This window comes from Castor canadensis, chromosome 6, assembly GCF_047511655.1.
Source record: "Castor canadensis chromosome 6, mCasCan1.hap1v2, whole genome shotgun sequence".
Taxonomy (NCBI): domain Eukaryota; kingdom Metazoa; phylum Chordata; class Mammalia; order Rodentia; family Castoridae; genus Castor; species Castor canadensis.
In genome coordinates this window covers 142141811-142155561 of record NC_133391.1, presented here as the reverse complement: position 1 = coordinate 142155561, position 13751 = coordinate 142141811, and the positions used below count along the sequence as shown (strand labels likewise).

At 39.7% G+C, this 13751-nt stretch overlaps 1 protein-coding gene and 1 long non-coding RNA gene across 2 annotated transcripts; one reads left to right on the top strand and one right to left on the bottom strand.

The window, feature by feature from the left end:
- Positions 1-343: 343 nt before the first annotated feature.
- LOC109695667 (death-associated protein 1) lies at positions 344-668 on the top strand. The gene is given in 3 exon segments (XM_074075351.1): positions 344-488; positions 491-550; positions 553-668. Coding segments are annotated over 3 exon segments (306 nt in total). The 3' UTR covers positions 654-668.
- A 5249-nt stretch (positions 669-5917) lies between these two features.
- LOC141424208 (uncharacterized) lies at positions 5918-12288 on the bottom strand. Its single transcript, XR_012449186.1, has 3 exons — positions 11465-12288; positions 10341-10533; positions 5918-6094 (listed from the first exon to the last, which is right to left on the bottom strand). It is a non-coding gene; the product is annotated as an uncharacterized lncRNA (long non-coding RNA).
- Between the last annotated feature and the right edge of the window lie 1463 nt (positions 12289-13751).

Here is a 13751-nt window from a genome sequence, read left to right as displayed (position 1 = left end):
TGTGTGCTGTGAGATCATAAAGAAGGCAGAGCCTTTACTCTTTGAACCCTTTGAAAGATACATCTAAGGGTTCCCTTATATAGCCATATACCTCTACTATATACTGACCTAAGGATAGTTCTGAAAATGACTGAGTTCATATATGAACTCTTCCAGAGAAAAGAGGTGATGCTTTAGTGTTCAAAATCATTATGAAGTTATATTACTTAGGCAGCTACTTGTTTAAAAGAACTTTTTGTCTGTTAGATAATCCTTTAAAAGACACTTTGGGAATCACAAGGCACACTCCTGCCTGGCCAGCCAGCCGGAGCCCCAGCTAGTACCTCAGAAACTAGGTGGCACTATGTCTTTGCCTCCTGAAGGGAAACTAGAGACTAAAGCCGGACACCCACTCGCCATGAAAACCAGTGGGGTGCAAATTGTGCAGAAACACAATTTCTTTGGTGTAGGCAACAAAGAAGAGAAAAATAAGGATGACCAAGAATGGGAAGGCCCCAGCCTCCTAAGTTGGCCCTGTTCATCTCTGGTGTCATTGCCCAGGGTGACAAGGACTTCCCCCAGCAGCTGCACAGCTGGCTCACCAGAAGCTCCAGGCCTCCATGGACAAGCACCCTTCCCCAAGAACCCAGCACATCCAGCAGCCTCGCAAGTGATCCACACACAGAGCCCCGTCCCACGCAGCATGTCCTAGACCCCCCAGGATAGCTCTCAGACAAACCGAAGTGGCACTTTGTGCAAATTATTAAGCTGCTGGGAAACTGAGACAAAGCAAAGAGCTCCTTCCTTTGTCTTCAATTCCCATAGTTTGAACCAGAAGCAGCTCAAATCCCAAACTGTGTTTATAGGAGCCCTAGCTGGGAGTCACTGAAAGATCTCTGTACCCCGGGAGAAGTGCCATTCACAGAATTTGCTAAGTCCTCAGTAAGATCAGTCCTTCACACTGTAACTTTAATCCATCTTGGCAATTACCTGTGGTCCTTGCCCGTGGTCCTTAAAACAAGAGGACACAAATTTGGAGACTACATAAGATGAGTGGGCAAGCACAATCATTTCATGCTTTTCAACGAGAGGACAAGACTTAACACCTACCTGCTGCAATGGCAGGTTCCAGCCAAGCCAGAGGAGGGAAGCTTTGAAACAAGCACAGCAACACTGAATTTCCCTCCCCCATGTGACAGCCCCCTCCCCCACCACACACAAACACACACACAGTGACTAAGCACACAGCTTTGAAATGGCTTTCATTCGATGAGTCATAGTGCTGAAAACTGAGAACACGGGGGAGGGGGGGGGGGGGGAATACTACCAGGTTTGCCCTTGTCCGGAAAAGCTCCACTGGAGAGCGAGGCAGCCTGTGGGCTCAGTATTCACCTCTAGAACTGCCTTTGAGCTCTGGAAGTGACCATTGACCAGGTAGAGGAGAGACAGTGAATTCTGGAACACAAGTAAGAAATTGAAAATGTGAGAAGATGGGCAGATTCCTGCCCTTTGCCTCCCCAGGGACCTGAAACACTGCATTCCACTTGAGCTAGAACTGTTTGTGGGTCAGTCTGCCTATGCCCAGAATCCCCATGCATTCTCCTAGGCCATCCTCATGGGCTCATCAAATCATCCACTTTCTGCTCATTTTCCCTGCCCCAATTTCCACCTGCCCTCCTTTGTGGTTATAACATGCTTGCTTTCCAACCAGATATTAGAACATTACAGAGTGCTCATGGAGAGGATGGATCCTACTTTCCCACTCACCAGCAGTGGAGTTGGCTGCAGGCCACAGTGTTGCTGTGAGCAGCATCTGCACAGCCAGCCTTCTTGGTACCCTTGTGTACCAAGAAGGAGGGGTGGGCCTGGTCAGGGCCAACTCTGCCTCTTCCCTGAGGGAGAAGTATGGCATCTCCTCCTGTTTTATAGGCAGGGTCTGGTTTCCCAGTGATGGCCTTCCAGGAAGCAAGTGTGTAACTCTCAACGCCCCATGCTGTCAACCTTGTATTTCTTAATCACCAAAATATTATGAACCACGGGTGGCTTTGGAGACTCAGACCTAGCCTGGAGTGCTACTGTGAGTGAGCCTAGCAAGTGGCTCTTCATCTATCTTGTGAAGTCAAGCAAAAGAGAGGACCTCAGACCAGGCAGCACCAGGTCAGACTGTGCCAAACAGTGCAACTTCCCCTGCAGAAACCCAGTAGCATCAATAAGCCCTTGATATCCACAACAAGAGGGGCTGCCTGTGTCTACAGAGGCACATGTTCTGTGCGCTTGCAGCTGGACGGGGCGCATGGTGGGCTCTGGGTACTGAATGTGAAGTGTTTCCCAGATGAATTCCTGCATCACTGACTTCAAGAATAATAATGATTATAATAAACCCCAGCATCTCTTTTAAAAAAATGACACTTTGGCTTAGATTTCATTTGCTTTCTTGTTGTCACTCGTGTACAATGGTCAACTAGACTGGAATTGCTGCCCAATCAGCAAACATAGAACTGTGGTGCAATACTAACAGGAAACTCCTTGAGTTCCCACAGCCTTACCCAGCAGTCCCTTTAACTTTGCCCATAAACCAATAGCAGGCACCTGAGGCCAGCCTAGAGCACCCTGATCTGCACATAGATTTGCAGCGGGATGCTGAAGCTGGGGCTATCTAGCAGGGATAAGTGGGGCAACTAGACCAAGCACAAGTCAAAGAGCTGTTTTCAGATTCTGTGAGGCCCCATGAACAACAACAGTGCTGTGAACTGAGACCCAGTAACCAATAAACCAGGATTCACGCATCAAGAATACAGCTGCTGTTACTTAAACATGGACTCTGGCCAAATCACAAGTCTGGGGAAGGGTAATAACTTCGGTGAGCTCTGCAAACAGACCTGGGCACAAATTGCATATGAAAATTACAGTGCAGCCTTCACATTTGCTTAGGGATGAAGAAAAAAAATGCTGATTTTACTCAATCATTTCAGCCTGACATACAGAGGCGATCAAATAAATATATGTTGAGCATTTTATCCTCTGTATTCTGATCTATGTCAGGAGCTATTCAAAAGAAGTGTAAGATGTGGTCTCTGACTTCAAGATAATTACAGTCTAATTCACAAGTCGTATTCTCCCAAAGAACCCTAAAGTTACTTTTTAAAACTCCAAATGCAATTGTAAGTAATTATCACACTAATCTTTTTCTTAACCCAGGATGCCGTAAACTCCGTGAGCTTAAGGACAGTCACTAATTCATACTCCACTTTATTTCCAGTGCCATGTGCATAGTAATCTTCTATGTCTTAAATACATGAACAAGTGGATTGATGATTGGCATGTTATAAACATTTCTAAAAAATTGGATACTGTCTGAATTGTGTTTACTATACATAAACACAAAGAAAGGAAAGCAACTGATGGGCTTGAGTAGTGCAAAAAGGTTTAATTATTTCCTTTAATATCATGTATAAAAATTAAGACAAAACCAAGTATACCCATATGTATAAGCCTAAAATGTTCACTTGACTTGATAGTTAAATGACGTGAAAATGTTGACTTGTCAGATGCTATAATCCCCCAATCATCTCCAGGCTGCTGTGACTTTCTCCCACAACTTTACTGAAAGTGAAAATATAATCTCAGTCATTCATTTCCCCACCATATAGTAAACCGGGTTGTGAGCTGTAATAAATCTTTACTGAGTTTCAAGATAACATGGGTACAGTCCAGAGAACAACCTTCCCTGTTAGAACAGGAGACCACTCATAGCCACCTAGAAGTCTGTTCAGGCTGAAAACACCCTTCCTGGTAATCTCCAGAAATATACCAAGAAAGAGTTCAGCAGAGCCTATAGCTTGGACTTCAAGTTGCCCAACACATGAACATCTTCTCCTAAGTTAATGCTGAGCTACATGACCTGACGTGGTGATGGGGATCCTCAGGCCACATACGATGTAAAAGGCTGATTTTCTAATTTTCATTTAGTACATACATTTTCATTGCCTCTTTTCCTGATATTGTAATAAAATCCAATTAGCACGTCTCACATTTGTTTAATTTGTCCTTTCTTCTTTCAGAATCCTTCATGCACTGTATGCAGACATCAACTTTATTTTCTTACTTTTAAAATTTTTTCTCTACCTTGTTTTCTATTTAAATTCTAGTGAAAATGGACATCCCTACTTATAAGCATTCCAATATTCTTTGTGCTTTTTCTCTATTGGGTCATAATGGTATTAATTATTCATGAAATATGATAGATAATTAGAGGGTCTTCAAAATAGAGTGCAAGTATCCCTGGGTTATATAAAAACATCCCAAGGGTAAGCAAGCAAGCACAGGTGAATGCATCTATAGTACAGACATCTTACTAGTCCTTCACTCTCACAAATATACACTAGTAAATCCATATATATATATATATATATATATATATATATATATATATATAAACCATCTTCTCGGTTTGCATATTGATTTTTATCACAAGCTTGATAGATTTAGATTAATGAGAATATGCCTAAATTATTGTATCTTTGCACCTACTGTCCTGCATTCTTTTGGCTGCTAAATTCCATTGAACCCTATTTCATTATAATCATATAAAGTTTTTCCACTATACTTTTAAATATAATTACCTAACAATAAAAATTTATAAAATAAGTGTTCTGTGTAATAATAACAGCAGCAAATTTATATCTATGCAGAATTTTAAAGAATTTTTGGCCATTCTGGAGTTTGAAGTCAGGGCATTGCATTTGGTATGCAGGGCACTCCACCAAGTGAAATGCAATCAAAAATGTTGACAGTCCACTATGGAAGATCATAAGAGACTAAGTGAATATACTCAACTGCTCATACCAGTGCCTGCTCAGCTGACCTGCTTCTGCTCCGAGGTTCTAGCTCATTCCTAAATTTATCAGTTAAGGCATTTCTGGAACTGACAGATTTCCCAGGAAATCTAGTCCTGCAAACTCTAAACTGAGTCCAGGTTAATTCCTTTGCACAATCATTCCTCTGAGCAGAGAACATTTTAGACCTGCAGATCACTCCTAACAGATTTCCAATCTTAATGTCTACTGAAAACAAAACAGTGATCAAAAATAAGACACACAGACATACCTAGAGCCAGATTAGTTTAATTCTCTATTGCTCTAACTCCATAGTAATGCAGTTTTACTAAAACTACATTCAATTTACATTAATAAATGGATTATTTAATGCTCCAGTTTTCAGCTTATGAATTCAGATATAAGTAGTTTTCATTTCTTTTTCTAAAACTAATGAATGGCTACATATATTAGTTCTGGAAGGTTGAATCCTATAATGTTCATAAGCAATTTAGATTTACTCAGCTTCACCTGTCTTTCATTCAATCAGTGCTGTGCAGTGCTGACCCCACTTCATTCAGATGCAACCAATGGTGTTTTCTATCAGTCCCAGTCTTTCCACCCTGGGGCTTCTCTGATGTTGCTGCAGAGTAGCACATCACAGAAGCTTGTTCCTTACTAAACTATGTACAACTCAGAAGAGCAAGGATTTGTCCCATGGGGCAAACCTTTGACAAACTGAGGAGGGAGCCTATGAAGTGTTTCTCCATTTTCTTCCCCCCAAAAGATGGTCCTGAGATGCATTTTGTATGGCTTCTCAGATGGTTCTGTGAGGTGCTGTAACAGTTAATAAGATTTTTTGTATTTATTTTTCCCTTCTTCTTGCTTTGTTGACCCTCAATTCCGTTCTCCGTTAAAAAAAATCCCAATCAAGTATTTGCATAGGAAGCTTTGTAGATGTTCTGTTTTCTAAGGAACCAAGTCTGTGACTGTTGATACCAAAAATGGTCTTAGAAATCAGTATTTTAAGACTAGATCATGTATGAATCATATGGCAAGAAAGACTCATTATTTATAGTAAATGAGGTGGCAGCATATAATCACATCACAATTACTTGGGTTTTTCAGTTTTTATTTATTGGGGAAACATACAAGTCGAACGTGAGGTATTAAGTTTGTGATGGCTATAGCGCTTGAGTAGTCTAGAGGCGATGACACAAGGATTGAGGAGTAGTCTGGCCTTTGTCAACAGTTTTCTACAGTTGTAACCAACTTGATAACACTTCTTGTATTGGTTTTCCCTGGAAAAAGAAAATGATAGACTTCATATATTTAACTGTCAACACTGTGAAAGCCAGAGACCCATACTAGAGGGTTTGAACTCTGAAGATTTCCCAGAAAATCTCTGAGGGAAATTGTGCAAAGGAATTAGTCAGGATTTGGTGTGGAGATTGCTGAAGTAGATTCCTGAGAAACCTCTGAAGAAGATTCATCTCTTGCAGTTTAAAGACTATTCTACTGAGGTCGGGTGTGAAATCTAATTGTAAGGGGGAAGTATTGAATAGGAAAAATAATGTATAGACTTGAGAGTCACCTGTGCCAAACTATAGTCCTCATAGCAAAAAAAAAAAGAGACCCTGATTTTGGGGATGGAAGTGTTTGTTGAATAACTGAGAATCTTGAATTCTCTGACTCCCCTAAACACTCCATGGAGGTAAAAGCAGAGGAAAGGAGCTTGGTTACCTTGCATTGCCTCACAGGTGCAAATGACTTCAAAACTGACACATGTCTTCTTCAGGATCCATTACCACCCCATGGCATTGCTGCCAGGCCAAAAATACAGTCTGGTCTTAGTACAGTCCCTATCTAAGAGGAAACTGCTTATGCTTGAGGGACTTGTAATTCATGACTAATATGTACCATAGAAACAGCGAGAATACACATCAGAATAGCTGTTGAAGTTGATGATCCAAGGGGAAGAATATAAAACTTGATAAGAAAGCGTTTAGAGAGAAAGAGAACCAGTCTCCATATACTACTGGTGTGATTTCTTAAAGCTAGATGTGATGTAAATGAGTGATAAACATCTATTAGCTTAAACACGTAGTAAATGAGGTGGACATGATAGAACTTCCTTGGTTAAATAACTAAGAAAGTACTAGTAGACAGGTTCTAATTTCAAATTGGATTTGTTAATAAAACCAGAGAACCCAACCTATGTCTGTGTTCTCTGTGAGGACCCAGAGGATACTCCTTCAATAAAGCAAAGGAATACATGACAGGGGAACAAGGAAAGGGAGATCTTTAAGAAACTCACTGAGGGAATGTACTGTGAAATACAGTGCCACAGGGCTCTGATTCATAATCGATTCTCAAAAGGAATTATGAGAGCTGGAGGTACGACACAAGTGAGAGAGTTCCTGCCTTGCAAACACGAAGCCCTGCGTACTGCCAACAAAAACAAACAAAAGGAATGATGGAATCCCAGAATGGTAGAGATTCACAATTGGCATTTAATTGTTAGAACCAAGTTAGATGTAATTATCAAGTCTTAAGATCAGGAGTGCATACTAGTAATTTATTAATGATAGAAATAGTACATTCAGGATCAAGTCTACCAGGCACAAGCAAATTACCATGAAGCAACAGCCCAGACTACCATGTCACACACCTTGGTTATACTGTCAGCAATCCCTCAGCTTATATATAAGGTTCCAATGGGAGGACAGAGCTGGTTCTGTCCAACCACTGATGGAGGAGCAAACACTTAGTCCTGGTAGACATGAGACAGTGCCATGTTGGCACTGTCAAAAAAAAAAAAACAAAACAGTGGACTTCTGTTTTATTACAGCCTCACTCAAGAGTAATCCTAATGAAGTCCAAAAGGTCAAAAAACACATGAAAAAAATCCTCACCATCCCTGGCCATAAAGGAAATGCAAGTCAAAACCACACTAAGATTCTACCTCACTCCTGTTAGAATGGCTATCATCACGAACACCAACAACAGCAAATGTTGGCGAGGATGCAGGGAAAAAGGAACCCTTATACACTGCTGGTGGAAATGAAGTTAATACAATGACTTTGGAAATAATATGGAGGCTCCTTAAAAAACTAAACATAGGTCTTCCATATGATCCAGCAATACCACTCCTAGGAATATACCCCAAAGAATGTGACTCAGGTTATTACAAAAGCACCTGCACACCCATATTTATTGCAACACTATTCACAATAGCTAAGCTATGGAAACAGCCAAGATGCCCCACTACCAATGAATGGATCAAGAAAATGTGGTATTTATACACAATGGAATTTTACTCAGCCACAAAAAATAATGAAATTTTGTCATTCACAAGTAAATGGATGGAACTAGAGAACATTATTTTAAGTGAAGTTAGCCAGGCTCAGAAGGCCAAAAATTGCATGTTCTCCCTCATATGCTGATTATAGACTTAAAACAAATGCAGTAATATTATTGGACATGGGTTACACACTAAGGGGAGAGCATGCATGGGAGAAATAGAGAAAGGAAAAGAAATCTAAAAATTGAATGTGGTTCAACTCCCTGTTGAGGAGTGAATAAAGTAATCTTAAATTGGCAAAGGCCACTATGGGAAGGGGACCAGGAAGTAGTGAAGAGGAGATGAACAAACGTGGGTTGCAATTCACAAGTGCATGGAAGCAACGCTAGGAATCTCTCTGAATAGCTATCTTTATCTCAAACTAGCAAAAATACTATGTCTTTCTTATTATCTCTTCAACAAAATTGGAGAACAAGAGGGCGGAACAGGTTCTGCCCGGAAGGAGGGTGGGGGGGCACAAACAATGTATACACATGTAAGTAAATGTAAAAACAATAAAATGAAAGAAGAAAAAGTAGTAGGCAGAGCAAAAAAAAAAAAAGAATGATTCTAAAGGACAGTAAATCTTCCCAGTACTCTCCCAGCTTGTCTCTTTAGTTACTGATTTTATGTGGAGAAAAGTAGTCCATGGTACAGATATACATGGATTCCTGAAAAGTACTTAATGGCTTAGATGTCTGTTAGAAATCTGTAAAGAATTAGATTGAAGTTGGGTGCCAGTGGCTCACACCTGTAATCCTAGCTTCTTGGGAGGCTAAGATAAGAGGATTGAGGTTCGAAGCCAGCCCAGGCAAAGAGTTCAAGAGACCCATCTCCAAAATAACCAGAGAAAACTGGACTGGGGTTGTGCCTCATGTGGTAGAGTGCCTGCTTTGCAATTGCCCAGAGTTCAAACCCCAGTTCTGCCCCCCAAAAAAATTAAATTAAAAGATTGGGATCCAAAAACTATCTGGTGAAAAAGTATATGGGTAACCTATGGGAGATGGCCCAAAGCATACAGGGTTTTTTTTTTAATGATAATATCCACCAACTCCCTGAAAATAAAATAATTAAATTAGGTTCATGGATAACTTGTTCAACAAATATCTGCAAGCCTCTCTCCTTGGCCAATCTAATTCTGACATAATAGACCTATGAATGTAGTATCTATGATGGCAAAGATGAAAACTACACATGAAGCCAACTTTCACAAAGTCTGATCTAGCTGCTCTTGCTATCAAGTGCCAATCCACCACCAAAAGACTGTTAACTTAATGCTGAGTGTTCAATAAACAACCATCCAATATATAACAATACCTCAGGGGAACAACCAGCTACCTGGTGGCAGACTGATTACATTTGACTCCTTCACCCTGAAAAGCATTATAATTTGGCCTTTCCAGAATTTACACCCACTTTTGTATTAGACCATCTTCTTTGCCCAAAGTGCCTATGGTTGCAGCACTGCCATCTCTGCAGAATGCCTAAAGTATCACATAGTATTTCACACAACATTGCCTTAGAACAAGGAGCCATGCAGGCAAGGTGTGGCAATGGCACATGCCCATTGGCCTTGCCATGTACTCCATTACAGAAGTAACTGGCCCAATAGAACAGTGGAAGTCTTTTCAAAGCCACCTAAGGCACCACCTCAAGAAAAGCACAATGTAGGATTAGGATGCTGTCTTACATTATATGTTGAGCCAACAACTAACACATGATGCTATATCCTGAATAACTATACTACATGAGTCTCAGAAATAAGGCATAAAACCTGGGATTGGCTCTTCTTACCATCACCTCCAGGGTTCCATGTGGAGAATCTATGCCTCTCACCTCCCACACTGGGCTTCTCTTGTGATAACAAAGCAAAGAACACCATGGGAACCCATTGGGTGTTCACATATACATCCAGAAGTGCACAAAACTTATTCTTTATAGAGCAAATGTTGGCCAATAAAAGACAGCAAGGTTGGGGGTATAGCTTAAGTGGTAGAGTGCTTGCCTAGTTCCACAAAGAAATATGGGATAGAAGTTAACAGATCAATATTTATCTTAAAATGCATTTCATGCTATTCCTTTGGATGAATAACCTGTTTTTCCCATAGTGGTCTGAACTTGATAATTTTCCTTGGATTGGCTTTTCTTCTCTCTCTGTTCCATTTCCCCTTTCCATCATTCCTACCCCCTGAAAAAATACCAACCTGGAGTCCCTGCTACTCCTGCTGGATCATTTGAATAGAAGAGTTCAATGTCGGCCTGAACAATAGAGCAAGAACCAATCTAAGAGGAAAAAAGGCGCTTCCGACATTCCCCAGCAAAGTACTGCCCATAAGTGTGAAGGCTCTGCTTTATGGGGGAAATTGGAATATGACAGATTTTGTGTTTGTAGTTCTCCTGGAAAAAAAAGAAGAAAACTTTCTCTAAAACATAAATAGCATCCTCTCTCCTAGATATAAGTTATCTAGCAATTTTCCATGCTTTAAAAAAAATATGAATGTACAACTTACATACAAAATACACAGATCTTAATGTATCTGTACATTTCCATATCCTTCTTGCTAGCAAACTTTAAAGATAAAATCCCTCCCAGAATATAATGTAAACTCATATCTTTAACAGGTTTGGATTTGTTCTCCTCTTTCAATAAATAAGATCCCACTGCACTAGCCCAGGCCTTCATCATCTCTTACTGTAGCAGGGTTCTATCATGCTACCTCCAGTGTTTTAACATCACTAAATCAGGCCTTCAATACCACCAGAAAAGCTATCTAAATGACACATCTGAACTTGTCACTCACCTGCTTAAAATTCTTCAGTGAGTCCTTATTATCTAAAGATATCCCTTGAAGTTCTTTATCCTGGTACACAGGCCCCCGGGAACCCAACCCCTACTTACCTTCTGATCTCATTCACTGTTGCTCCTTAGCAGTTCTGGCATCACTACTTATTATCTGTCACCTCCTACGTTAGCCTTACAGTCCCCTAGGATAGAATCCCCTCTTCCGTATTCAACACTGCTCCTCACCCCTGTATGAAATTTTACTCATTCTTTATATTTCAGCTCATATCTCTCCCTCTTGAAGAAACATCCTCTGGTTTCCCCCTCCAAAGCTGTGCCACATTCTACTCTGTCTATGGAAGGCCTTATCATATGTGTTCCTGTGTCCCCCAGTGAGAGCCTTATTACATGAGTCAGAATATGAAATTAGTGAGTTTTTATATGAACAGATTAGAGAGGAAAACAATATTTAAGGTACTTCACCCAGTCAATGTGTACCTAAACATTTATATAGAAAAGTTTTTAACAAAACCAGATCCTACATACCTTGATTTCCATGTTAAAATAAACAAATCACACCTGTAATCATGCACTTGACTTCCTACACTTGTGACACTCAAACACCTGCTATTGGTGATTAAACTGTTCTGACGCAGGCCTCGTCCTGACCTTGGGCCGGGTGATCTGAAGTGTCCTAGTTAGCCATAGTTTCTCTGAGCACTGTTAAGACACTCTCTTTTATGACTCATGGTACCATAGGCCTCTAGCTATTGAGTTCTAGTTTTCCATATCCCTATATGTGATCTCACTTATTGACTAGTTTTTTTTTTTTATGTCTCTGCTTAATATTCTAGTTCCTTAAAGTCTAGTTCTTCTGTCCTTCATTCCTATCTACTGGGACTAGTCTCTGATCCCTGCTGACTGCCTTCCAACTGGATCATGGCTAACTGCCTGGTCTCTGAATCTATGAGTCACCTGCCCCAGATCTGAGTCTTGGCTTTGAGTAAAGGTCTTGTGTATTTGCTATTCTGGCCTTTTAGCCTAGCACCCACCTTTGTATCTCCATTCAGACTAACCTCGTGGTGATTTGCATGGACTTACAATCCTTACCCACTCCTTACCAGCCTCACCATCACTCTCAGAGCCTAGGTTTGAACTTCTCCAAAATTAAGCTTTTGTATAAATCTGTATGTTATTATATCAAGGTTTTTAAACTAAATTGTACTTGTGATACAAAATAGATCAAACTTAAGAGTGAACCCAGAGGAAATAACTCACTCTGAGTAGAACTAAACAATTCAGAACTTTGCATAAGATTATTTAGAGTCTGGTTCAAAAAGAAAAGGCTCTCAGACCCACTGAGTGTAAACATGTTCTCTGAGACCAAGAACCTGACAGTTTGGTTGTGGAAGACCAACAAGCTTCATGAACAGACAAGCTTTATGAAGTCATTAGAAAGTCTGCATTTACACAGTAGCTATTCCATTGTTGATCAGCCTCCTTCTGAATATCTGACTTAAATTATTTCATTAGCAAGATTGCCTTAACTCATCCAAATGCCCTAAAATGAAAAAGTTTGCTTCTGCAAAAATCTCTAGATTAATATTGGTAAGAAAAAGAAGTTGAAATTTGGTCTTAAAAGTAAGACTAGGCATTATATTATATATTACATTATGCTTTGTTATAATATATTATACTACATTACATTGTATTATATTAATAGTACAAGTCAATAATGTTTCCTTTATTTGAAGAATGAATTTTATGGCATTTCCATAACTCATCTGCACCTTTACCTCAAGTAGTTAGTGACTTTCCAGTTTAACATGACCTCCTCTGTGCATAGGGTAATATGAGGAAATATTTCATCATGTCTGGTTGCCTTCTGTCTTTATAGAGAACATTGTATTTGGCGATCTGCTTCAAAATAGACTTTCTTACTTTTCATCCTTTTAAATCCAAGGAAACCCAAGTCTGGGGATACTATGGATGACCAAGCTGTTTTCTCATTATCAGTAGTTTCTAAATTACATCAGGAAAATGGTCAGCCAAAGCATCTTTGAATATCTGCCTATCACTTTAAGGAAACAAATTTCCCTGTTATTACTTAGTTGCTATAAAACCTACCAAGATACAGAATTGTTTGATCTTCAGCTTTTTTTGTGAAAGAGAATTTTATTTTGCTGAAGAAAATGCAGCATGCTACATTCTCTATGATGAAGATGGGGTGTTGATTTTTTAATGATATTTTGTTTGGGGGTATATAGTGCTATTGAATTATTATGTTTCTCAGAATGGAACACTTCACAAATGGATCCAAGATAGCCTTTTATGGATCGAAATGCTTCTGAACAGTACATTATTTATAACAACAAAATAAATGATTACTATGTGAAAAGAACTATTGATTGTATAACCTTTTCCCTCTTAATTTGAACTTTATGTCTAGTATTTCAGTTTTTCTATAATGAGAAACCATTATATCCACATTGATGATAGCCAAGAAATGTTGTCAATTAAAATTTCAAAGTGAACATTTATCTTAGGTTCAAGTTTAATTGACCAAAAACAAAAACAAAATAACATTTTCAAAAGAATTTGCCTATGTGAATGGTTTAACACTGGATTTTTCATGAACTCAGAAATATGTCAACCATGCATGGTAGTACACACCTGTAATTCCACCTATATAGGCGGCATAAGTAGAAGGATTAGGGTCCAAGGCCAACCCCAGCAAAAAGTTCAGTACCATATCTTAAATAAATAAATAAATAAAGCAAGCAAGAAAGGCTGGGAGCATGGCTCAAGTGGTAGTGCACCTGCCTAGCAAACA